The following is a 26725-nucleotide window of genomic DNA, read 5'->3' on the forward strand; positions in this document are numbered from 1 at the left end:
ACAGCCTGGGTGGGGCAGCACCTCCTGCTCTCCTCACACCTTGGTCTGTTGGAGCTGCTCCGTGGAGGAATAAATCGGGGAAGGCGGCTCTGAGGCGGGATTGCTTTGGGGTTTGGGATTTTCTCGCTTCTCGCGGTGAAAAGCTTCAGTGCGAAGGGTCTGGAGGGCACCAGGAGGTCTGGAGTGGGAGCAGCTGGAGGTTGTCCCATCAGTGCCACCAAGGCTGGGCAGGGTGGGAGGGTGCCCTGGGATAATGCAGGATTTGCTGTGGAATTCCTTCCACAGCTGGAAAAAGCCCATCTGAGCCTGGGATAGACAACCCTCGGTCTTCTCCTTCACCCTTCTCCTCTCCCTCTTCCCTCTGCCAGCAGCTTGGCAAGGGTTGGAATGGGAGCAAAGAGCTCAGAACCCAAATAATCCAACCCAGGGTGGGTTTAGGCCCTACAGACCCATCAAGCTTTGATCCCTGGGGGACTCAGTCCTGCCTTGCAACCCCTCACCAAAATTCCAGTGGAGTTTGAGGCCTGGGAAATTACTGGGAGATCTGGGAATGGTTTTTCTCCTTTTCTCCATCCAAAACTGATGAGTTGTGGTGTATCTGTGATTTTTCCTTTGCGTGGCCAGTGGAAATTCTGCCTCTGCAGGATTCAGATACAGAATTCCCAGGTTTGGTGTTTACCAGGCATCTCCCTGGCACTGGAGAGGTCAAATGACTCAAATTCCTGATGAATATTTGTCAAGGCCCTCTCTGATGGTGGTTTTTGGCCTCTCAGGTCTTCTGGCTGAGATGATAAGCAGATAATTAATTAGCAGACCTTTGAAACAGCCAATCCCAACCTGGATCCTTCCAGCAAAATTTGGATCGAAAAAAAAATCTGGATTTAAAATCTTTATCCCCTTCCATTCCAACCGAGCAGAGAAAAATCATCTAAGAGAAGCTAAATGAAAAATGCTACCCTAGGAATGCCCCAGGCAAAAAGAAAAGTCAGTTCATGAAAACTTCAGCTTTTCACAAAAAAGCGGATTGGTTTTGACTGGAAATGTTCTTTTCATGTGGGGTGGGATGCTGGGTTAAATTAGAGATTATCCCTGCAGCTCTGCCGGGATGTGGGAGGCCCCAGTCCTGTCCCTGCTCCTGGAATTCCTGCAGCCACAACAAGCTGGGAGAGCTCCACCTGCTCCGTGGCCACTGCTGGGCAACCTCCCCCTCATCCTGGCTGCTTGGGCAAATCCCGAATCCATCGGGAAAGTTTAAATCCCCACACAGGAGGAAAACTTCCTGAAGGATCACAGGCAGGCAGGGCATGAAGTCTGCATCAAACCCCAAAAACAAGAGGTGCAGGGTCCCCAGGCAGGGACAGGGATGTTGGTGGCTTCCTGAAATCTCTGTGGGGCCAGCTCTGCCGGGTTCTGGGAGGGGCTTTATTTGCATATTTATTTGTGGGGTTGTTTTAGCTCTGCTGTGGCCCAGCACCTCAAGGGAGCTTATAAAAACAGGCACGGGGACTTCTTATAGGGGCAGAGAGCAACAGGATAAGGGGAATGGTTTTAAATTGCCAGAGCACAGGGATGGATGGGATTTTGGGCAGGAATTGTTCCCTGGCAGGGTGGGCAGGCCCTGGCACAGGGTGCCCAGAGCAGCTGGGGCTGCCCCTGGATCCCTGGCAGTGCCCAAGGCCAGGCTGGACATTGGGGCTTGGAGCAGCCTGGCACAGTGGGAGGTGTCCCTGCCATGGCAGGGGTGGCACTGGATGATCCTTAAAATCCCTCCCAACCCAACCCATTCTGGGATTCTGGGATTCTCTGGCTGCTTTTCTGTTTGAACCTGGGATTTCTTCTCCCCTTGAAGCACTTTTCTCATCCTTTGCCCAATCCTCAGACCAGGCACAGCTCGTGTCATGGGTGGTGTGGGTTTTGGCACATCCCATTCCTGGTGCACTGTCCTGTGAACCTGGAAAAATCCCCTGGAGACCTGAATTTTGCCTCAGTCCCTCTCCCTTTTGCCAAAACTGTGGCATTGGATGATCCTTAAAATCTCTCCCAACCCAAACCATTCCATGATTCCAGTGTTGTTCCCAGCCCTGTTTTTCCAACCAGATCCACAGCAGGCTGAGTCCCTGGGCTTGATTCTGTGCTGGTACAACTGCAGGGGGAGGAGGGAAGCTGAGCTGACCGAAAATGTCACTTCTGCTCTGATCCTGGCAGAGTCTGCTCAGAAAATCTCCCAAAATGAACCTAAATTTTGTCTCAAGCATGGCAAGTCACCAAACGCATTCCCAGGTTGCAAAGCTCCCTCATCTCCTAAATTTCCCAACTCTTGGACTTTACTTAAAGAGATGGTGATGGAAGGACTGGCCATGACCAAAAAAACAAGGGGATAAACGAGTTTTTGATCACTCTCAAACGCCTCATAGGCAGCTCCAAATCGAATGAAATCGTAGCTGTTGCTCCCAAATCTCCCCGAGCTCATTTTCCCAGGAGAACCTGCCCAGCTGCGGCATTTCAGAGTGAAAATGCACAGAAATACCAACTTTATCCCAAAAACCCCGTGGCATTTGCATCTCCCTGGTAGCTGGGTGTGTTTTCCAGAGAAACCCCCCTCGTCCCTGAGTCTGGCAATTCCCAAAGTCGGCCAGACTGTGACTTTGTGCTTCCAGAGGAACAAGCTGCCTCAAGGAAGGGTTGCTAAAGCTCTGCAGAGAGGGTGTGGGGCTCCAGAGCTGCTTCGAGAGGCTGCTGCGTGTCAAAAACAGGACGTGTGCTCATCCTGTTTCAGTCTTACTCGCCCCTTGCGGGGGTTTTTTTGGGTCTGAGTTAGGGTTTTTGACAAATCTGTCAGAAATTTCCCTCCGAGAAGCCTAAAAACGTTTGTGCTCGTCGAGTGGAACTCGCTGGGCTCGGTGGGTTGGGTGATGGCCCTGCACGGGCTTCAAAATGAGAAGGGCTGGAGGTGAGGAGGGGAGAGGAATATCAGAGGAAATTCCCTTTTCTGGCTGTTTTTTGGGATGGCCCAGCCCACAGAAGCCCAGCATTTCAAGAAGGAGCCCAAACCCTCGTGTTGGAGAAATTTCAGTGAAGAAATATCCATTTCTCCAAGCATTAAAAGGGATTTGTGGGGGAAGCCCGTCGCTTCCCAGCATTCCTGCCTTGAATATTCCATGAAGGAAAGGTTCTACTGGCATGGAATGGCCAGGGCAGGTGTCTTGCAGTCCAGGAGCAATATTTGAGGAGACCAAAATCCTGATTTTGTGAGCAGGGCTGGTTTTGTTCTTTTGGAAAGCTCCAAGTGAGATCCACTTTCACTTTTCCTGTTCCCTGCTTATGGGACACCATCCAAAGGCACGGAATTCCCAGCTTCTCCCACTTTTTTTCAGGTAAATCCTTTATAAACCGGGTTATAAAGCTGCCAAAATGTCTGTTTTCCTTAAATAAGGATTGGCTCACAACTTAATGCTGGAAAAAGTGGGGGGGGGAATAAAGGAAAAAATTAAGAATAATTCTTTTTTTTTCAGCTCTCAAAACCTTCTCTCTGTCCCTACCAGCTCCAGGATGACTTTGCAATACATAAAGTGGCAAAATTTAGCTGGAATTTCACCTGTAGTGTTCACTTGAGCATCTTTGGACTCACAGAGAGTGAGTAAAAGGCATTTCCCTGACAGATTTTTTCCCTAAAATCCCCAAATAACCATACAAAACTGAGGGGAAAAAGCCTTTTCCAGTCTCATAAATTCTCCATCGAGTCAGGTATTTTATTAAGGAATTAAAATATGAAATTCCAATCCCTCCTGGGTCTGTCATTTGCTTTTCCCTGGAGATCTGATGCCCTCAGCCAGCCCCATCGTTCCTTATCTTTATGCAAATATCCCCGAGGTGCTCCCACGCTGATAGCAGGAGGAAAAGGGAGGTGAAAACTGATAATAATTTCAAAAAGCCAGGAGAAAGCTGAGCGCCGAAGCTCGGTGGAGGGCTGGGAAGGAGGAATTTCGGCTGCAGGGGAGCAGCTGGAGATAGCAGCACCAGGGTTTTATCTGCCCTGGAACAGAGGGGCTCTTGCAAAGCCCAGGAAACATCTTGGGTGCAGTTGATGAAACTTCACCCAAGTCCTCCTGTGGCAGTTAAATAATGTCACAAGCCAGGGTTGGGCAAGAGGGGAGAGTTGGGCTTGTTTCATTTCACCTCTTGGCTTCTTTCCCCCCTCTCTTGCCATTCTTCTCCTTGTTTTTCTCCTTTATTCCTTCTTTTTTTCCTTCCTTTTTCATCTTCCTGTCCGCTACCAGAGCAGCAACCAAAGAGTTTCTGGATGAGCCTTTCCCAAAATTCTGGTTTATTTCCCTTTCCACACCGTGGTGAAAGAGTTCCTGTGCTCCCCAGGAAGTGGAATCTGCTCTTCCAAACCAACAGCTTTGGCTATTTCTGGGAAAGTTGAAACAAAATTTTCCTCCTATTCCAGCGTTTGTAGGGTCTGGAAGTTCCTGAGTTTGGCAAGTGAGGTTTTAGTGTTTTTATAGGAAATCATATTTAAAATTCCATCAGTGCAGTGTGATGTTAGAGCAAATCCCACCACTTTGTGTTGTTCCCCACATCTTTTCCCTGATTCCATTAGAAAAATCCCAACCTGGAGTCTGGAAAACACAGGCCAAAAAAAAAAAAAAAAATCCCCAATAACACATCTCCCTCCCCGTATCAACCACGATTTTGGCAACTTTTTGTTATCCAGATACAACTTCTCCTCCTCGATTTGGTGTCTTCTCATCACTGGCTGTGGCCATCCCTCCGGTTTCTAGGAGGAGAAATAGATCAAGGAAAGATCAGGTGGAAAAGGCCAGGGAATAAATTTGGCTTTCTCTTATTAAATTAGGGAAAGAGAGGGAAGGGATCACCAAGGGATCAGAAAGTGCTCTGGAAATCTGGATTTCAGTTGGAGTTTGGTCGTTCTCCAGCTGTTTCTCACTCCTTCAGTGCCTGCAGCATTTTGGATGTTGGGCAAAAAAATGGGATAAAATTCAGAGTTTGGATTAACCCTTTGGGACCTGTTTTTCCATGCTCCCTTTCCTCCATTCATCCCTGTATTTATCCCTCCACGAATTCCTATGACACTGCTGAATTCCATGCAAATGGGGCACAGTTTGCACCTAGGAAAGACAAATTCCCTTTAAACACCTGAGGTTTGAGAGGTGGAATTCCTTTTTCTCCTGAAGAATTCCGGGTTTTGCAGGTCCTGACTCATATTTGGGGATTTATTTCCTCACTCAACATTCCCATCCCTGGAATTTTTCCCATGGAATGAGGGTGGGGAAAAAAAACCCTCCACATTCAAGTTATTTTCATGATACCAACGGGGTGTCAGGGACTGTAAAATATTGTGAGCGGGGGGATGTGAAAAAAGAATTGAAATTCTGAAAAAAGAATGAATGACATTCATTAATTAATTATCCACATCACTAATTACTGGAAGGACATCCCTGCACATTCCAAACAGCCCAAAAACCAGGAGCTGCTCCCTCCCAGCCCAACTCTGAACTCAAACCCACTGGAACCGGGCAGGGAAAAATCATCAGAGGAGCTAAAATGAGAATTACTCGCCTATAAATGCCCGAGGCAAAAAAAAACAAGGAGAGAGAGAGGGAGAGGGAGAGGGAGGGAGAGGAGAAGATGGGAATTCTCCTGTGAGTTTGGTTAGTGGAGGGAAAAAAAAGCCCAACCCGGCCTAAGTATGGCTGGATGTCATTTTTCAATTTGCTCCTGGTAAATAATGATCGCTGGGGCAGCCCAGGAGGGGAGGGAAAAGGAAAAGCTCTGCCCTGTTCTTGTTTAGTTCCTGCCAGGCTCGTGCAGGGTTTGGGCATCTCCGAAGCCCACCATGAACCCCGGGCACTTTGGGTTGGCATCTCCTCTCTCCTGGACCATGTACCTGATGAGGAAAAGCAGAGCAGCCTCGGGGTTGTTTGGTAAAGCTCCTTTCTTTTCTTCTCCCAAAGTTTGCCTTGGTGGCCGAGCGGGGATTCACAGCAAGAGTTGGAGGTGGAGGAGGAGGGAAAAAAGCCCTGTTAAAGTGGGAATTTCAGCTGGAAATCGGGAGCTCCCCGCAGGCAGCTCGGGGGGGTTGCGTGGCTCCGATCAAAACGTTGCAAACCTTTGTAAGCGCAGCGGTTTCCCCGTAAGGAAATGCTGCAGAAAGGGTTTGATTGCAAGGATTTAGGATGGGGGTGCCCCCAAAACCGGAGGGAACCGGGAGGTGACGTCCGTGCGCTGGAATTTCATGTGGGATTTTAATGGTGGGAAGTTGGAAAGAGCAAGGGGATGATGAAGGACCAGGTTTTGTTGCTTGATTTGAGTCGCAGGCTTGTTCCCAATCCCAGGTTTATGGGCACCTGTGATGCTTTTTAATCCCAATTAAAGGTTCAGCCTCTGGGATTGGTGAGTTTTTAATCCCTCACCAATGAAAATCAAATAAAATCCCATCAGAGCATCCAAAATATCAGAAGGACACTTTGGATAAAACAATAGGAATTTTCACCTAATTGGCTAGACCGTGCCATGGTTTATTTTGCTGTGTATTTGTAGGGAATAAAACTTTTTTCCAGCATCCCTGGAACCTCTTGCACCACCCATGTGCCATCACATCCTTATTTTCAAATAGCTGGCATTCTGTAAAATTTATTTATTTCCTATTTTGCTGTGCTTTGCTCCTCTTTTCCTGCTCGATATTTCCTGAATTATATCCCTATCTGTGTGCCAAAGGGTTTGTAGCCAGCTTTTAATGGGATTTTTTTTTATGGGTTGGATTTTAAAAGACCCGACGAACACCAGAGAATGAAAGTTGGGACTGAGGGAAGGAATATTTGTCATTTTTCATTCCTGCCTGAAGATTCCTTCACTTCTCCTCTCTCCCCACCGTGTTTTAGGGGGTTTATCTGGCCCCTCCTGTTCACGGGAACTGCGGGAAGTTTCCCTTTGCAGTCGGACAAGGGGACAGCTTTTATCCTGATTTTTTGAATCCCTTGAACTCTGAGTTCCTCCCGAATTTGTTGCTGTGGCAGAACCCTTGGAATGAGGGCATGGAATCATTTTCCATGTGCCAGGCAAATCCTGGCACTGAGGGGATGGAATTTGTGCCCAGCCATTCCCTCGGGACAATCCTGGCCTTTCCCTGCTTTGCTTCCAAGCTCCAAACACCCAGAGGATTTATTGGGCTTTTCCAAAGCAGGAAAAATAGGAAAACATCCTTTTTTTTTCACCTGCCCAGGGTATTATGGCACATCCAGAATAAATTCTGGGATTTCTGCCATGTTTGCAGCTCTGTCAGGTGCAGGGATTCTCCGTGGTTGCCTTTTTTGGAGGATCTGAGGAATGAATATCTGAATTTCCTGCTTGAGAGCACGGGATAAGAAGGAATTTACAGGATAATCTGGGAATCAGAGAAGAGCTGGGGTCAGGAAGGTTTTTGGGATAAAATCCCTGCCCAGGACGGATGTGAGTGTCCAGTTAGGAATGTCCAGGTGGAATTCCTGCTGCCCAGGACACTGCAGATCCAGGAGATAAATGAAATACTCAGAGGCTCTCAGGAGGGGTGGTTTGTGCAGGGGATAAAGCAAATATTTGTTTAATACTGCCATGCCCAGATTTGATTTCGTGGTGATAATTCGGATTATTCCCACCTAAAAATCCTGCAAAGGATTTTTTGTGCTGGCCAAGAAAAGCTAAAACTTCACAGTTACAGCCCCATGAACAGGAGGAAAATCAGATTAAAATATCCTGGTGCTCTAAAAGGAACTTTCCAGCTGATTTCCAGCACATTGTGGGTGTCAAGGGCGACATCTGCACCTGGCAAACAGGACACGGATCTGATCCGAGGCTGATCCTGCTCAGCTTTGTTCACTCCACAGCGAATTTCCTTTGGAAAGGGGCGGGCATTGTTTGGAGTCGGTGTTCGGGGAGTCGTTTGTTGTCAATTAAATGAGTTCTTGGATAGTCTGTAAGGTTCGGGTGGGGTTTAGGGCAGGGTTGGAGCAGGACTGGAGGGAAAGGCGATGAGAAAAGCTGGAATTCCAGACCTTTGTCCTAAACCGGGCGGGATTGAGCGAGCAGAGAATCAGGAACAGGATCAGTGTTTGGGGACAAGGAGGCACCAGAGAGGACGAGGGAAGGGGCAGGAGGATCCCCACTTGGGATGTGGGATGGGACCTGGATCACCTGGGCTGCTCCTTCCCTCTCCCTGGACTGGATCTGATCCCTCCCTGGCACAGACATTCCCCTCTGCTCCCATCCTGGCACTCAAACCTCCTCTGATCCCTCCCTGGCACAGGGATCTCCCTCTGATCCCTCCCTGGCACTCAAACCTCCTCTGCTCCCATCCTGACACAGGGATCTCCCTCTGATCCCATCCTGGCACAGGGATCTCCTTCTGATCCCATCCTGGCACAGGGATCTCCCTCTGATCCCTCCCTGGCACTCAAACCTCCTCTGATCCCTCCCTGGCATAGACATTCCCCTCTGCTCCCATCCTGGCACTGAAACCTCCTCTGATCCCTCCCTGGCACTGAAACCTCCTCTGCTCCCATCCTGGCACAGGGATCTCCCTCTGATCCCATCCTGGCACAGGGATCTCCCTCTGATCCCTCCCTGGCACTCAAACCTCCTCTGATCCCATCCTGGCACAGGGATCTCCCTCTGCTCCCATCCTGGCACAGGGATCTCCCTCTGCTCCCATCCTGGCACAGGGATCTCCTTCTGATCCCATCCTGGCACAGACATTCCCCTCTGTTCCCACCCTGGCACTGAAACCTCCTCTGATCCCACCCTGGCCCAGGGATCCCCCTCTGATCCCATCCTGGCACAGACATTCCCCTCTGATCCCATCCTGGCACTCAAACCTCCTCTGCTCCCATCCTGGCACAGGGATCTCCCTCTGCTCCCACCCTGGCCCAGGGATCCCCCTCTGATCCCATCCTGGCACAGACATTCCCCTCTGATCCCATCCTGGCACTCAAACCTCCTCTGATCCCACCCTGGCCCACAAATCCCACCTGGAACAAAGAGGACCAGAGGTTTTGATGGGAATTCTCTCCTCCCTAAGTCCCGGACCAGATCTGTGGTCGGGAGCAGAGGCAGTGGGTGCCAAACCCGGCAAGCTCAAAACACTCCAGCCATAAAACCCATCCAGGAGGAGAAGGAATAATTCCCATTTTAAAAAAACCATGATTCCCACGGGTTTTAACTCCAGTTACTGCTGGAGAGGGATGCCAGAGGATCCCTGGAAGCGCTGCCTCTGTGGGATCATTCCCTAGGATGGGATTTCTCCAGGAATCCTCTCTCCTCACCCAAGGGAGGTCTTTTTTCCCCCCTCAAATTTAAGCTCATATTTTGCTCCATATTCCCCCAAAATCCTGGAAACCTCCCATGTCCCGCAGATTTATCCCAGCTCTGATTGACTGGACATGGATTGGGGTTTGCAGGTGATTCTTCATTGCAGTGACAGTGAAACCGAGCCACAGAGTGAGGCTGAGACTAAAAAAATGAGATTTTTTTTCCCTAAAAACCCCAAATTTGTCAATCTCTGGGTATCCAGGCCTGTCCTGAGTTATCCTTGGGGCTCTGGTGCCTCCAGATCCTCAAACTGACCTGGGAAATGAAAAAATTTAGGAGCCTGTTGTGGATATGAACGGCTTGGAAATTCCTGGTTTAACTGACGGACTCTTCCTCAGCTCAGGAGTCCCCTCAAATAATCAAATTGTGGAAAATCCCTGAAATAATCAAGTTGTAAAAGGAGTTTTGGTGTTAAAGCGGGATTGGAGTGGCAAAAAGAAAATGGAACTGGGGGAAAAAATACTGAAAGAAATGAAACAGCTGGGAAAGGGACTCAGCTGAGGGGGCAGCCGGGGGGATCGGGCTCTGCTGCCAGGGAACAGGGACAGGAGGAGAGGGAACGGCCTCAGGCTGGGCCAGGGCAGGCTCAGGGTGGGCAGCAGCAGGAATTTCCCCATGGAAAGGGAGCTCAGGCCTTGGAAAGAGCTGCCCAGGGAGGTTTGGAGTGCCCATGCCTGGAGGTGTCCCAGGAAGGGCTGGAGGTGGCACTCAGTGCTCTGGGCTGGGGACAAGGTGGGCATGGGGCACAGCTGGGCCTGGCTGGGCTGGGAGGGCTTTTCCAACCTAAATCCTGGAATCCTGTGACTTTTAACTCCACCATTCCCAGATGGAAGCAGGGCTGGAGGAGGAAACCACGCTGTGCTCTGGTGGTGCAGCCTCACAGCCACAAGTGAATCCCTAAATTGGTTTTTTTCCACTGAGCACCCACCTGAGCTGGGCAGCTCCGAGCCTGGGAATGCCAACATCCCTCCCCTCCCCATGGCACCCTGTACCCACAGGGAGTCTCCCAGCTGTAGGATTTGTGGGATAGGGATTAAAACAGCTTCAGGAGGATCTAAAATCCCAAATGGTTTGGGTTGGAAGGGACCTTAAAGATCATCTTATTCCACCCCCTGCCATGGGCAGGGAACTTTCCACTATCCCAGGCTGCTCCAAGCTCCATCCTAAATGTTGTCACATTCCTTAGGAAAAGACCTAAATGACAGCATTAGGAAGAGAAATATATTTGTATGGTTTTAATCCTGATTAAAAATAAAAAATCCAGCTAAAAAGCCACTTATTCCCAAGGAATCAGGAGCATTTCCCACAGGGAATCATTTTCTACTCAACTCCACAAATTAAGACCCATTTCCCAGCTTTAGGCTCAGCTTATGGGACCAGGAGAGAGGGTTAGAACCAGTCTTACCTCTGTGCAAGGTTTTAATTCTTCTTTTCCCTTGATAACAAGAATTCAGTAGAAAAATCAGTTCTGAACGGGGCCTGCACACATCCAGAGTTCAGAGCTGCGCTCGGGTCAGAGAACCCCAGAATTATTTAGGGTGGAAAAGTCCTGAGCAGTGAATGAATATGCAGAGGGATAGCAGATTTTTGGGATTTGAAAACCTTTCTGTTTGAAAGTTTCGCTGCTTGAAATTTGGGCCGAAGTTTGTGGGGATTTAGGCGGCTCAAAGTTTTGATATTTGATGTATTTGTTGAGAAAATGAAGGTTTGTGCCTAAAAATCCCCTGTAACTGAGGGGGTTTTAGTGGAATTGACTGAATTTCTCATCCACTCACCTCTAACTCTCTCTTCTTTCTTTTTATTTTCTTTTCCCCCCCATTTGCTGGTCCAAGGCGTCTGCAGTGATCCTACAGAGCAGATCAAAAACCCTGGTATTACAATTAATGCTGGGTGCTGTTATACAAACCAGAGCACATAAACTGCCCAGAAAAACCGATTTTATCTGAATCACCCCAGGAGTGGAATGAGCAGAATATAATGGCACAAAATGTGCATTTTTAAGTCTCCAAAGCAGCGAATTCTTGGAGAAGGTGGCAGCTTTTCAACAATTCCCATTCCTCCTCCACTCTGTATTCCCAAGTTTTTCAAGTAATTGGCTTTTCCTCTAGGGAGCAACCCCAGTAAAATCTTATTTAATGTCTCATTTCCCCTGCTTAGTTCTGTACATTCACATATTTTTCATTTTGGCCTGTGAGGAGGCAGAAACCCAACAGCTCTGAGCATTTGCAGGGTTCTTCCCTCTAGAACAGCCTCAAAATCTGGATTTTTAGGTTGTCCCCAGCAGTTTTGGGCTTGGCTTCTGCTTTTCCTTCAGCTTTTCCCCTCCGAGGTTCTTGTCAAGCTGTGACTGGAAAATTCCAAGTGCTGCTGGAAGTGCAGCTTCCCTGGGAAGTTGGTGTTTGAAGCTTTTCTAGCAATGGAGCAGCAGCTCAATGAATGAATGAACTGTGTAGGATCGGGGAGGTTTGGGGCAAAAATTAAAGGGATTCAGGTGCAAGAGGTACAGCAGACCCAGGGAATAATTCTGTGTTTGATCTCGGGCTCAGTGTTGCCGCTGCTCTTCAAACTGAGCTTGTTTTCCTTCACTTGGCATCTCTTATCTCTTGTCTTATCACGGAGCTGATAAAAACAGTCCCTGCCCTCCCTCCTCACTGCTGCCTTTCAAATCCTCGCAAACCTCCGTCACGGTGGTTTCCCTTTCATCCCAAATTATTTCGGGGTGGATTTCACTCCTTTAGTCTCTCCTCAAAGGTGTTTCCTTCCACAGATTTAATCTCTGGAGTTGTCCTTCTCTGGAATCACCCTCGCATTCCCTGATACCCACTCAGAGCACCCCAGGCAGGGCTAATCCTGCTGCTTTCCTGGGATTTGAGCGTTGGGGAAATGAGATTGGATGATCCCTCAGCTCTGGGTGTGATCCCTCTGTTCTGCACCTCCAGAGAGCCTTTCCCAGCTGGAATGCTGGATCCCAGCACAGGGAGGACGTGGAGCTGCTGGAGAGAGGCCAGAGGAGGCAGCAGGATGAGCAGAGGGATGGAGCAGCTCTGCTGGGAGGAAAGGCTGCGAGAGCTGGGATTGTTCAGCCTGGAGAGGAGAAGCTTTGGGCTGAGCTCAGGGTGGCCTTGCAGGGCCTGAAGGAGCTGCAGGAAAGCTGGAGAGAGATAATTCCCAAGGCATGGAGGGCCAGGAGCCAGGGAATGGCTTCCCAGTGCCAGAGGGCAGGGCTGGATGGGAGATTGGGCAGGAATTGTTCCCTGGCAGGGTGGGCAGGCCCTGGCACAGGGTGCCCAGAGCAGCTGGGGCTGCCCCTGGATCCCTGGCAGTGCCCAAGGCCAGGCTGGACATTGGGGCTGGGAGCAGCCTGGGACAGTGGGAGGTGTCCCTGCCATGGCAGGGGTGGGAATGACATGATCCTTAAAATCCCTTCCTTCCCAAACCATTCCATGATTTTATGATTCCATAAGAAGCCAAATTCCTCTTGAGGAAGGCAGAACTCATCCCCACTGCAGAGTGATGCCTTCACGTGCCTGGTCCACAGGGGAGGGAGCAAAACCACACAGGACAAACCCCTAAAGGGATTTTTGCAGCAGAAATTCCCCCCAGTCCCCACTGCTCCCCGGGATTTATCAGCAGCTGTGGAAATCCAAGGAGAAAACTCCTTGGTGATGTTCTGGCAGGAATTCTTTTGTCCTTCCCTTCCTGTCCCGAATTCCCTTCCCATCCCTGCCTCCAGCTGAGAGCTTTCGTCAAGGGATGGTTTGTGGGGTGAGGGTGGAGGGGCTGAAACGAGGAAAGGAAGTTCCTTGGCGTGCAGATCCGTGTCCATCCCATCCCATTCCTCTGAGAACCTGCTGGGTGTTGAGGAAAACCATTCCCCACATCCTAAAACAGGAGCCACGTCCACCTCCTAAAATATTTGGAGTGCCAAGAGCATGGATTGTCCTGCTTGGGAAGAAAAAAGCTCTGGGGAAGAACAAAATGGGGTTTTTAGGGTCTTAAAGGCCGTGGGGTTTTACCCACCGTTATCACCTGAGGATCCTAAAGATGATGGGGTTTTTACCACTGGTATCACCTGAGGATCCTAAAAGCAATGGGGTTTTAACCATATTTATCACCCGAGGATCCTAAAGGATTTGGGGGTTTTAACCATATTTATCACCCGAGGATCCTAAAGGATTTGGGGTTTTAACCATATTTATCACCCGAGGATCCTAAAGGATTTGGGGTTTTAACCATATTTATCACCCGAGGGTCCTAAAGGATTTGGGGGTTTTGCCACTGTTATCACCTGAGGATCCTAAAGATGATGAGGTTTTACCCACTGTTATCACCTGAGGATCCTAAAGGATTTGGGGTGTTTAAGCACCGTTAACACCTGAGGATTCTAAAGGGGCTGAAAGCCCTTGGGAAGTTTTTCCAGGATCCCAAATAATCAGATGCTTGGGTTAAAGTTCCAGGCTTTATTTCCCTCTCCTCACCACCCCCTGCTTTTCATGGAATGAGCTCCAGCACTTTCCCTGCTCCCAGAGGGAATTGTGGCTCTTATCAGAGATCAGAGCCAAGATTCCCAGAGGGATTTAGGTACTTCCCAATCGCTGGAAGTCAGGGAATACTCCATCCACCTGTCCCACCTCATTCCTGGTGGCATTTTGGATGATTTCCCATTGCGGGTGAGACATCACTGCAGGAAATAAGAAAACAATCACCTTTTCCTTTGCTGCCTGCTGCTTTTCCCCGTTCAGTGTTTCATCATTAGCCCCCAAATAATTCAACCGAAATTTATAGGACTTTTTTTTCAGCTCAGGCAGTGCCTCCAAAGCAATAAATATTTGCAGGAATAATTCAGCAGCCTGATAAAAATATGTTTGTTGTGGTGTTTTAAGCGTGTTTGGCTTCTTTGAACCAGCAGCTTAATGAATGAGTGAAATTTGTAGGATCAGGGGGGTTTTTTGGGCATAAATTAAAGGAATTCAGGTGCAAGAGGTAAAAACTTGGCCAGGGAATATTTACGTGCGTTGTTCAGGCTGTTTAAAATTCACCCCTAAATGGTTGCCGCCTCTCTGGCACTTCCAAAGCTTTCCTTGGCTGTGAGATGGAAGAAAACTCGGGGGTTTGTGGTGGAGGAATTCCGTGCCACAGAGGCGAGGATGGAGATTCCCTTGGGGTTTGTTTCCGGCGGGGGTAAATTGGTGTCAGAATCCGAACTGGGGAGGTTGTAACGCCCGTGGCGATTCCCGAAAGGATCCCAAAGCTCTGGCCGAGCGCCCGTCCTTAAATTTCGGGACGCTCAAAAGCCTCATGATAGGAGAGACAGCATCAGCTTTGCATCGTTCCCTATCCCCAAAAGCTGCTTCATTCCCCTTTTTCCAGAGCACCTGCACAAGAGGCCGATAAACACCAGGGAGAGTCGCTCTGCGTAGCACGCGAAAATAAAATGATAATGGAGAGGATGAATGGAATTGGCTAAAAAAAAAAAAAAAAATACAGAGAGAAAACCGCAAAAAACCACACAAAAAAACCACCTCCAACACTAAACTAAATAAAAAACCCCAAACAAAACCAAACCCAGCCAGGTGCGGGCAGCGCTAATGGGGCTGTAAAATAAACAGCTCGATCTGCACCAAAATCTCCTCGCCGCGGTGTTTTCCCTGGCTGCTCTCTCTTTTTAACTCCTCAACTTCCCTCGCAAAAGCTTTGGCGCAGTGAGAAAGAAAATTGTCGCCTTTAACCCACGTGGAATTGCTGATAGCGCCGGGAATTTATGGGGAAAACGGAAACACGGCGGATTTTCTGCGTCTCTGTTCAGTCGTGGCGTTTTCTGCGTCTCTCCACGCGCGTGGGGCGCGTTTATTTCGTGTTTACAACAAGGAGCTCGAATTAAGGCGAGATGCAAAGCAGGGAGTGAAACTCAGATCAATATATTTCAATTTAAAATCCTCCCCGCCTCTTGGCTAAAAAAAAAAAAAAAAAAACCAATTAAATGGTATTTTTTCACATTTTAGCAGCTGGATGCACATCAGTAAAATGACTTTTCTTATCTCTGCCGTGCCCGTAAAAAGTTATCAGCCACCAGTACACCCCAGATGGCTTTTAAGCTGTGGTTTGTAACAGCATTCGCCTGGATATTTCTCTTTTTTCTCCCCTTAAAACTGAAAAGTAATTGAAATCCGGGGTCGTTTCATGCGAGAAAGTGGAAAATGCGGGATTAAAAAAAAAAATCAAAAATAAAGAATGTTTTTTAAAAGTTAGAAAAATTTAGGAACTTGGCGTGGAATAGTTTTAGCACCAAATTCGGCTGCTTGAACATAGGGACCTGTTGCAAGTGCGGCGGGCCGGCGCTTTTTGGGGGGCGACGGGACCTGGAAATTGTCCTGGGCAGTGCGGGGTGGGCAGTGCGGGGTGGGCAGTGCCAGGCTGGGCATCCCCGGGTCCCTCCGCCCAGGGACAGCGGGGCAGGGCCCACCCGGAGCCCGCTCAGGGAAAGGCTCTGCTGACCCGCACCGTTGGGATGCGGGAAAAGCTTCACCCGGCGCTCGTGCCGGGAATTCGGGGCCCCCGGCGCATCCCTCTCCCGGCAGCAGGCGCCGAGTTCTCCCCGCCAGTTTAATTCTTTCTTTTTCCAGTTCAATTGCGTTAAACCCCGCAGCATCAGAGGCAGTGACTCGCCGGTGCCCCATCCCCGCATCTCGCGTGCCGCGTGTCCCCACAGTGACTCCGCAGCGTCCCCGGAGCGGCTCCCGGCAAACCCGAGCATCCCCTTGTCCCGCGGCGTGTCCGGGGCTGCGGGGGGTCTCGGCCCCTGTGGGGACAGGAGGGGCCGTGGTGGGCGCAGCTCCCAAGGCCGCAGCGGCCGCTCCCAAACCCCAGATCCCAACCCCAAATCCTGGATCCCGAGTCCTGGATCCCAAATCCTGGATCCCAAATCCCGGGGTCTCCCCGCGCCCCCTCCCCGGTGCCGCTCGGCCGGCGGGCGGCGCGCGCCCTCCAGCGGCCGCATCGGGAACTGCACCCAGCGCGCCCCCGCCGCCCCGAGCGCGGCTCCTCCCGACGGGAGCGACCCCGGGGGGTCCCCGCTGCCACCGCCACCACTCCCATCCAGCCATCCATCTGTCCATCCATCCATCCATCCATCCATCCAGCCATCCATCCGTCCATCCATCCATCCATCCATCCAGCCATCCATCCCTCCGCCCGCCGCAGCTGCTGCCGCTGCCCTTCAAAGCCCGCCCGGCCGCCGCCGCCGCGGCTGCTGTGCGCTGGCGGGGGTGGCGGAGGGGGAGGCGGCCCGCGGGTGGCCGCGGGGAGGGGCGGGGATGCGGCGGGCGAGGCGGGTGAGAGTCGGCGGAGGGAAACGCGAGACAGCGCCGAGAGCGCGGAGGGGACGGGGCGGGATCGCCCCGTTCCCGGTCTGGGTTACGCTCGCGGAGTCGGCGACCAGCATTAAAAAAAAAAAAAAAATTAAAAGAAGGAAAAAAAGCCACCAAAGCCAAAAAAACCCAGCCCGACAAGACAGCCACGCCTCCACCCAGCGTCCCCGCTCCCGGCTCCGCTGCTGCCCGTGTGGCTCTGCCCGAGCTGTCCCCGGCGGTGCTGTCCCCGCGGCTGGGCCGTGCAGAGGAGGAGGGCTGGGAGGGATGTCCCTGTCTGGGAGCGCCGCGACCGCCCCAACAAATCGAGCGGCGCCGGGCGCCTCTCGGGGCCGCGCTCTTGTCCAAGGGGGCGGCGGCGGCGGGGACGCCAAGGCGGCGATGGCCGTGTCGGGGACCACCCGAGGTGTCCCCCCAAAAGCCCCGGAGCAGACAGCGCCGGCAGCTCGCCCGGGGAGGAGCGGGGGCCACCCGGGGAGGAGCGGGGGCCGCCCGGGGAGCAGCGGGGCCGGCGGCGGGCATGTGGCGGGGCGGTGTCTGCGGCTCTGCGGGCACCTTGCGGGCACCTTGCGGGCACCGCCGCTCTCGGGGGCGGGCGGGCCGTGAGCGATGGGCGAGCGGGACCCGCAGCGGACAGGCGGGCACAGCCGGGGGTCGCAGCACCGAGGGGTGACGGTCCCCGGGCGGGTGCGGAGCCGCTGTGCCCCGGGGGACGAGGCGCGGTTGCGGTGTCCCGCCGAGCCGGCGCTCGGCCCGCGCCGATTCCGGGAGCCCCCGGCCCGCGGCCGCGCCCCGGTAGGGCCGTGATTGGCCGGTGCCCTCCCCGTATGCAAAGCACCGGGGGAATGACATTCCTCCGCACGCCTCCGCCGCCCCGACTCGCTCCCGGCCACCTCCAGCCAGCCCGGCGGCGGCCGCCGGCCGGGCGCGCTCCCACCGCGGCCCCGCGCATCCCGGCAGGAATTCCGCCTTCCCCACGTGAAGCGCCGGCAGCTCCCCGCCGTGGAAACGCACTTGGGCCGAGCGCTGCTCTCTAAACCCGGCTGGCAACTTTGGGGCTTTGATCGCGCCCGGTGCTTTCCGCCTCTCTCGTCGTTGTGGGGTCAGCGGCTCCGCCACCCCCTCCCGCCGCCTCCTCGTTTTGCGGAAGGAAAGATTTCACCCGTTCAGAAGTAGCGATTTTGCTGAGTGGGGTTTTTTTTTTTCCTCTCTCTTTTTTAATTTTTACTTTTTTTAATCGTCGCTGGTGGTTTTGGTTTTCTGTGTGCGCGTCGGGCTCCATCCCGCAGGACGAGAGGGAGAAAAGCCATGTTTCCCAAAGCAGGCTTCCACCTGCTGCGGTTCAAATCTTGTTAAGCAGCCGGTTCCTGTGGCCGAGTTAGAGGAAGACTGTCTGAGATACTGAAAAAAAAAACAACACCGAGAATTGGCAACGAGCGCCGAAGTTGTTGCACACTGTTGGTTTGACTGCTGAGGAGGACGTGAGTGGGAGAGAGAGAGCGCTGTTGCACACACAAAACCACAGAGAGAACCCACAATTTAACCAACATCCCCAACCCCAAGTTTTCAGCTGTTGGACGTCTCAGCCTCGGCGCTTGCGATCGGCTGGGACCTTCCTTTAAGCTGAGGAAAGGCGTTAAACCAAAGCCAAGTCCAAAGATAGAGATTTGAAGCTTGAATGCCATGCTCTGAGCTTGGCTTTTCTTTTCTTTTTCTTTTTCTTTTTTTTTTTTTTTCTTTTTGCGCAAGAATGATTGAAAGGTCGTGACACGAGCGCTCTTAGAGCAACGCCAGCCGAACTACTGAAGCTCATTTTCAAGGCTGCTTTAAAAAAAAAAAAAAGAAAAGAAAAGAAAAGAAAATCTCGCGGAGAACATTAATGGATTCCTGTTGTGTTTAAATTCTCTACAGATTCTGTTGTAAATATTTGATGAAGTCCGGTAGATGTGCGTGTGCGTGAGTGTGTGGCCGTGAATTTATATCCACGGTTGTAGCCAGCTGACCTTTGATCAGCAAGCCGAGCTCGCGATCCGCCTCCTCTGAAGAACAACCCCGAATTTCTCTCAAAGAGCGATTTTTGCCTCCGGAAGAAGCCGGCGCATTTTGGTTTCTCTTGGGACGGGAGAGAAATCACCTGGAAGAAACTGGGAAGCGCCTGCTCTGCGCGTGTTTCCGACCGCGGCTCGTGCTTGCTCGCCTCCCTATTTTTATTTCTCCCTGGGAGTTTGGGATGAGCTTTCTCCCCGCTAACTCACCGCGTCCCGGCCGCGGACTCGATGCGCGGTAAAGCCGCGCCCGCACGACCCTCGCGCTTATCGGATTAACGGGATCTGTTCCGCCTCGCCAGGAAGCCAAGAGTTAAGGCTCGGCGTGCTCGCTATCGGCAAAAAAATTAACTCGGGGGCCCGGCGTAGGAACAACTTTGCCGCGGGTGCTCAGCCTGTGCCCGTTTATGTTGGTCCCCAGAGAGCGGCTCGCTGAGGAGTTGCGCTCGCGTGGCCGCTCTGTAGGAACTCAGTGGAGGTGTGTGGCTCTAAAGGCTTGTTGTGATGCGTATCCCCGTAGATACCAGCACCAGCCGCCGCTTCACGCCGCCCTCCACCACGCTGAGCCCGGGGAAGATGAGCGAGCCGCTGCCGCTGCCCGGCGCCGAGCACAGCGGGGCTTTGCCGGGGAAGCTGCGCAGCGCCGACCGCAGCATGGTGGAGGTCCTGGCGGATCACCCCGGGGAGCTGGTGCGCACCGACAGCCCCAACTTCCTCTGCTCCGTGCTGCCCACGCACTGGCGCTGCAACAAGACGCTGCCCATCGCCTTCAAGGTAGGTCTTGGGCAGGGGTGGGTTGGGACGGGGGGGGGAATGCGGGAAGGATGCGCGTCCCGGGGATGGGGGCTCGGATCCGCACCCGGCTCGCTCCAGTGGGGAAGCCGCGGTGGTTCCGCGCTTTCCTCCTTCCATCCTTTCTCTCCTTCCTTCCACCCTTTCCCTCCTTCCTTCCACCCTTTCCCTCCTTCTTTCCACCCTTTCCCTCCTTCCTTCCACCCTTTCCCTCCTGCCTTCCATTCTTTCCCTCCTTCCTTCCACCCTTTCCCTCGTTCCTTCCACCCTTGTTCCTTTCATCCTTTCCTTTCTTCATTCCATCCTTTCCCTCCTTCCATCCTTTCCCCTCCTTCCTTCCATCCTTTCCCTCCTTCCCGCTCCCCGCCGCACTCCGGGCAGGAGCGGTGGCAGCCGGGGGAATGCGCAGGGCTGGGAAAGCTCCGTGCAGCCGCTGCCTCCCTCTCTCTTCTCCCCATTCATAACTCTGGCAGGGAGAGGCGGCTCTGCTCGTGGGGGGGAAAAAAAAAATTTTTTTAAAAAGCCAAACCCGCCGAGTTTGGCTGCGCCGGGGAGCAGATGCCGCAGATGGATGCGGGTGGCACGAACTGAAGGAGCCCCGGGATCCCCCAGAAGTTGCCCAGGGCGGTGGCCGGTCCCTCTGTCCCCGCTGCCACCCACGGGGGACACCCGCCCGCAGCCCCGGCCCCGCTCGGGACGTGCCGGGTTTCCCCCTGCCAGGGACTCTCGGAGGGAGAAAACACCACAAAACAACGCAGCGACAATCCCAAATGCGCACAGTTCCTCTTTTACTGGCTGGTTTTAATAACAGCAAAAGTCGCGGCCTAACCCGGGCAGGCCGCTTGGAGTTCTCCCCCCGTTTCCAGAGTCCCTTGCTAAACCCAAGTAAAATCCGGCAAAAGATGGGGAGAAGGGAACGGGAGAGCACATCCCGGCCCCCTCCTGTCCCGGGCCACCGGGACCACACCGAGCGGTGCGGGGGATGCTCCTGGCTCTTTCCTCCCTTCCCGTTACTCGGCTCCCAGGGAAATTATCCTCCCTTGGAGTAAAATCATCCTCCCCTTGCTCTCGCTCTTTCTTCTGACTCGGGACTGTCGCTGCCTCCCTGAGCTCGCTGCTTTTCTCGCTGCTGCTGTAGATTGGCTCCCGAGCGAGGGGAGGAAAAGGCAATTATTGTCTTTATCCTTTTATCCGAGCCGGGAGCCGCAGAGACACGCAGCTCCTGCGAGCCCCGGGCTTTGATTTAGGATCGGGATTTGTCAAGCCCGGGCTTTCTTTTGCGGGCACCGCTAAACCCCGGCTGCCTCGGCACAACTTTTTTTGTGTTGAAGGCTACCAGGATCGAGTCTTTTCTCTCTTTTGGGGAGAGGAGAAACGAGGGAGAAGGGAATCAGCTCAGCTTTGGGAAATGCTGCTGACGAGGCGGCTTTAGGGAAAAGTTTTATTATGTCTGGTCTTGTTGTAGGCAGATAAGAGCCGGGGCAAAGGGAAGAGCTGATCACGGGGTCACTTCCTAAATTCCCACATTTGGATTAATTATTACGCTCTTACCCACGCACCAGGCGGCTGCTGTTAATTACCCGGGAAGTTTTCCTCCTGGAAGGCAGAAGTCCGGGAGTGAAAGCCGCTCCGCCCCGCCGGGAAGGGAGATAAGAGGAATCCCGGTTTTTCCTGGGGGATCCCAGTCCCGGGCACCTCCCGGCGTGGCGGAGGAAGGACACGAGAGGTGGCTCTTCCCTCTCCTGCCCGATCACGCTCCCGCTCTCCCCCCTGGCAGCTGGGAATGCCCTGATGGTGTGGGAATTGCCCCTGGAAAAAATTCCAGGGGGTTTCAGAGATGCCCGCAGCCGCTTTCCCTCCTCTATCCCTGCCCGCAGCCGCAGTGTTCACCCCGCTGCCGGCGCAGCTTCTCCAGGAGTTTGGAATACTGGGATAATTTAACCTGGAAATAGCCAGGAGGGAAAAAAAAAAAAAAAAATCCAATCGACCCTAAAAGCAGGAAAAGGTTTCGTTAGGAGAGCCTGGAAGGGTGGGCTGGGAGGCACCTGCTGGCCAGGGTACCCGGTGTTCCTCGCCTTCATCCCTAAATTCTCTCTCTATGGATGGCTGGGAAATAAATCCTGCAATAATTTGCCACGTCTCAGTGGTTTTCTACTAAATGCTAAATATTTGCAAAGGTATTTTTAAAAATCGGGATTTTTTTTCAGACCGTTTGGCCCAGGGAAAAGCAAAATAATTCAGTTCAGATCATTCCTGTGCTGCCAAAATTTTATCTGCATCCGACAAAAAGCGCTGAGTTTTATCAAGTGTTTGTTATTTGTATTCATTGTGTGAATAAAAGAGACAGATGATTTTCACATTTAGAAAAATCCACTCATGAGGGTTGATCTGTAGGATTGGGCTGTTACTTCAAACCAAAATGATCCATTTCCACCGGTTTTTCCTAGATTTAAGAATGATTCTAAGAAATTTAGGAAACAATACACAACAACCAATAGGGTGCCATATAAATTCCTTGTCTAAGTGCTGTTAAGAATCCAAATCTTAATTTAAGAGGCCAATTTGGATTAATTTAAGAAGTAAATTTAGATACTCCACACCGCTGCAACCCTGGTTCTCTTCTTACTCCTCAGGAGATACAAATTTTTAGAGCTAAAAACTCCACCGAAGTCCTTGATAACTCCAGTAACAAGTCCCAGCTTATCTGTTTAGTCCTTTTTCTAATGTCAATATTTGTATTTCTGTTTCTATTGTCTGTGACTTTCAAGTCCAGTTTCTTTCCTGGGCTGGGTCAGTTTTTGACTCATTTCTAAGATTTTCTTCACGTTTTTTATCGCCGAGGTTGCCTCTGGTGGGATTTGAAAGCTTTAAAATAGTTCTGTCAGAGACAACTGGCCCTGGATCCACGAAAAACTTGGGGAAAGCTTTAAATCCTGGCACGAATTCCCTTAAATTAAATATTTGCAAGGCAGGGTAATGCCCTGATTTTCCCTTTTCCCTCTTTTTTCCCCCCTATTAGATGTGGAGGCATTAAGATTTTGCAGGAATTTTTAAGAAGTGGCTGCAGAGTTGCTGATTTTGTGAAGATTTCCAAGCTTCAGCATTTCCAGCAGGGCCTCGTGTCTGCCAAAATCAGGGAAATCTGAAAAGCTGAGCAGAGAGCAGGCCCAAAACCCAAATTACAGCATAGAGAGGAGAACAAAAACCCCAAATTCAGGGCCGGGGAGGAACGGGGAAAGAGGAAGTTGAAATAGAGATGTAAAGAGGGAATTTTGACCCAGAGATTTGAGCTTTGCATGTGGAAGTGAAAATCAGGGTTAGGGGTGAGCCAAGGGAGAGCACAGAAGTGAAAAGCTCAGCCTCCCGTGGAGGAAAAGCTGGGAAATACCTCAAACTGGGGAATTCTCTCCTATTTTGGGAGGTGGCTGCAGCTGGGGAATAAAACTCAGGGATGGATCAAGTAAAGGAGCTGCTGATCCCGATTTTAAAGAACAAACAGGTCAGAAAAGAGAAATAAAATCAGGTTGTGACAAACTTCAGCCAATTGTAGCAGCCTGGACTGAAGTCAGAAAACGTTAAGAGGAAGGAAAAATCTCGAGCTGCAACTCTGGGGACGCAATGAGGGCTGGTTCCTCTTCCAGAGGGCAAAAGAGGAATTAAAAAGAAGCTGGATTTTTATCTCTGGGTTTGTTTTTTGGGGGTTTTGGGGGTTTTTTTGGTAGCAGTGCTGGGCTCGCTGCTGTGGAATTGGGGAAACAGCAGTGGGCTCTAAAGAAAATTGGACAAAACAATTTGAGCTCTGATTTTTGCCAGAGGACATGGAGAGACATCCCAGATATCCACGGAATTCCAGCAGGTTGAATTTGTTTGGGGAATTCAGGAAGATACAATAAAAATTAAATTTTTCATCGTTGAAGCAGTGTGAATAGTGGGAAGAAATCAGAATATTCAAGTTCAGGAATCTTGATATCGCTCATCAAAAACCCAGTGAATCCCGTGTTCCCAAGTGCTTGATGGATGCTGGCACCGAGGAGCACAAATATTTTGGGAAAATTTGGCAGATTTCCTTAGTTCAGGTCATGATTTCCATCCGTCCACTCGAGGGTGAGGTCTGAAAAGTATTTGCTTTATGCTCCTAAAGGAAAAAAAAGGAATTGTTCAGTAAATTGGGATTAAACTGATTGAGGCCTAATTCTGGATTTCTGCTTGGGCAGCTCTGTTAAGAGCTCCTGCTATAAATCAAACCATGGAGCGCTGTTACTTGAATTTATTTACTGGCAATTACAGCGATTTTGGGAAGCTCATTTCATGTCTTTTTCATCTCAGAGCGTTTTTTATTTCACATAGAGCTGGGTGTTTCGGAGGTGCATCAATGGAGAGAAATTTCTGTCCAACCGTCAGGAAAAATTTGGTTTAAAGTGGCAGAAATCCACCATGAGGAGTAAAAAAGATGCATTTTAGATAATAGAAGCGCTGGTGATATAATGATATTTTAAAAATTCACTGTCTTACATCCTTTGGTTCTCCAGGGAATGGGAGAAGAATTTTTGTCCTGATTGGAAAACCTTTTAGTGCAGCAGCAACAAATCAACCACACAACACCATTTCACGGGGTGGGGGGGGGGTGGGGGGGGATGGAATTTATAATTTCAGAGCTCAAATTCCATAATCACACTGCAAATCCTTGATTAGAGACTTAACAAGGGGGACAACATTTCGGGCAGGAAGAGGATTTCCATTCCAGCTGATTCCCATCTCCTCCAACACCTGCTTGCTCCACCCAGATCTTCACCGTGGATTCTCTGCCCCGTTTTCTCCCCGGGCACTTTTCCACGAAACGAAGGGATCCGAGCGCTCTGCTCCTTGCTGTTGCAGGTGGTGGCCCTGGGGGACGTCCCCGATGGGACCTTGGTGACGGTGATGGCCGGCAACGACGAGAATTACTCGGCGGAGCTGCGGAACGCCACGGCTGCCATGAAGAACCAGGTGGCGCGGTTCAACGACCTGCGCTTCGTGGGCAGGAGCGGCAGAGGTACGGGGGGTGCCGGCTGCTCCTGGGGCACCTTCTGCCTCTGGACGTGGAGTTGGGGGTTTTTATCTGCCAGGGAACGCTGGAAAATGTGCTGGAGGTCGATTCCAGAGGCGCGGGATGAGCTGGATGGGTTTCTGCGCTCTCTCCCGGCCCGTTTTCCGCGTTAACTCCGGTTTTTAAAGGGTGAAATCTCGTTGGGGAAAAAAAAATTAAACCACCCAGAGAGTGACATTTCAACTCTGCCCCTGCTAATTTAGGCAGCACAATATTCCCCGTGGTTAGGTTTAAGTGGCAGATTTTCAATTTAGAATGAGAATTTTCAGCTCGTGGTCATCTCGGGGCTCCCCAGCACTTGCTGCAAAATCTCTCCAAGCTAAAAGTACAAATAATTCCTGCACAGATCTAAAAATTTTGCAGGTTCCTGACCTGCTGAAGGCTCTTCTTCTGATCTTTTTTCTCTCAAAATGCAACAATCCTATTAATTAATGTCTCCTGCAGTGTGGATGGTAGAGGCCAGGCAGGACGGAGGGCTTTAAAATCCGATTTACCGTATCTCTGCCATAACCAGTAGTCACTGGTATAAATAAAAAGGCTTTTGGAGCATAAATAACCAATTAAGAGTTGAAGCTGACTTAGATTGGGACTATATAAAAATATTAGGAAGCTGCAGATAGCACCTGATGCATTGCCCGTGAGTGGGCAGGTGCACAAAGCTTCACCCCCAAAAATCCCACGGAAGGACCCATTAAAACTTCATTCCTTAGTCTTAAATCCCATAAATTCCAAGAGAAGCACTTAAAATGAATTAACTGAATGGTGAGGGGACTGCAGGGATGTTCAGTCAAAGCCCCAAAGAGAAGCCAGCAGATTGTGGCTCAGAAAAAGCTCAGGAGAAGGAGCAGCCTCTCTCTTTTAAGGTCAGGGATGAAAATCCATCACATTTCCAGTGTGAATCCATGTGGAATTTTAGTGTGTATTTTTCTGCTGCATTTGTCTTTCAAATCAGAATGGGGTGTTATGGTATTCCAGGACAATTCCAGTGTTATTCCAGGACAATTTAGTGACAATTCAGTGTCTCCTGAACTTCAGGAGGTTTCATTTTGGAGCAATTCATGCCCCGGTGTCCCTCAGCAATCAGGGATTGCTGCCCCTTCCTCCCCATTTCCCCCTCCCTCTGTCTCCATGTGACACCCGAGCCGTGTCCTGCTTCCACACAGGGATTCCTGAGCGTGTTTCAGGAGAGTCCCAAAGCTGACCCACTTCTGGCTGTTCTTCCCAATGGGAGATGTGTCAGGCTGCAGAGCAAGGAAGTTCTCCTGATTATACACCACAGCCTTTCCTTGTCTTTGAAGTGAAAAGCGCCCGTGGATCCCCTTCCAACACAAACACGGCCACAACGCTGGAAAAGCGTGGCCCTGCCGGAGCAGTAAATACATCTTAGGGATAAAATCCAGTTTTCCTCTGTGTCCTGCAGCATTTTTAGCTGAGGGTACAGAGGCAGCTGTCTCTCAAACTGTGTTGTTTGGGCCGCCTTCAAATGCGCTCGGTGGAAAACACCCGCAGCTGAGAACGTCGCCTCGTAATGCCAGCAAGGAGTAATAATAGGGTAATGCAGAGCAAATTATATCCATTTACTGAAAACATGAGAGATGCTGTAATGTCTAAAAGTATCAGTCATTAAACGTGGTCATTTGGTATATTAAAGGTACCACCTTTTCAGTAAATGGAATTTGCATTATGATTCAGAGCTGACTGTTTAGAAGATTCAAATGAATAGCTGGCAGAGCGCTGGAGAAGCTCATAAAAACAAACCTGTAGTTCAGTTCCTGGCCATGGTAATGAAGCTGGAAATCATAACAGGCAACTGGGGGAGCCTCAAGGTCAAAATCCAGCAGCTGGGACTAAACAGGCCCTATTTATTGGGAACAGAGCGTGGCCGAGGCCTTACCCTGCTCCAGCAGCCGCTCGCTGGCGCACAGACACCAACCTGGGGTATCCGGCTGTGATCTCCAGGTGCGATCCTGGGGATCCTTTAAGTGGAGGGATTTGGGAATGCTGCGTGCTCTTAGTCAGGCTCGAAGCTTAAACATCCTCACCTGCCCGGGCTGCCCATCTTTGGGGCG

At 51.1% G+C, this 26725-nt stretch overlaps 1 protein-coding gene across 2 annotated transcripts in view; it reads left to right on the top strand.

Annotated features, from left to right (window-relative positions):
- Positions 1–26725, top strand: part of RUNX1 (RUNX family transcription factor 1) — a gene marked incomplete at both ends in the record, with an annotated part of 157731 nt that overhangs the window by 63603 nt on the left and 67403 nt on the right. For both annotated transcript variants that reach the window (XM_082277339.1, XM_082277340.1), the window contains 2 exons: positions 19299–19552; positions 24446–24602. In XM_082277339.1, coding sequence (XP_082133465.1) covers positions 19299–19552; positions 24446–24602 — 411 coding nt within the window. The remainder of the gene's footprint in view (positions 1–19298; positions 19553–24445; positions 24603–26725) is intronic.

The sequence above is a fragment of the Coloeus monedula genome (assembly GCF_965178545.1).
Source record: "Coloeus monedula genome assembly, chromosome: 3".
Lineage (NCBI taxonomy): Eukaryota > Metazoa > Chordata > Aves > Passeriformes > Corvidae > Coloeus > Coloeus monedula.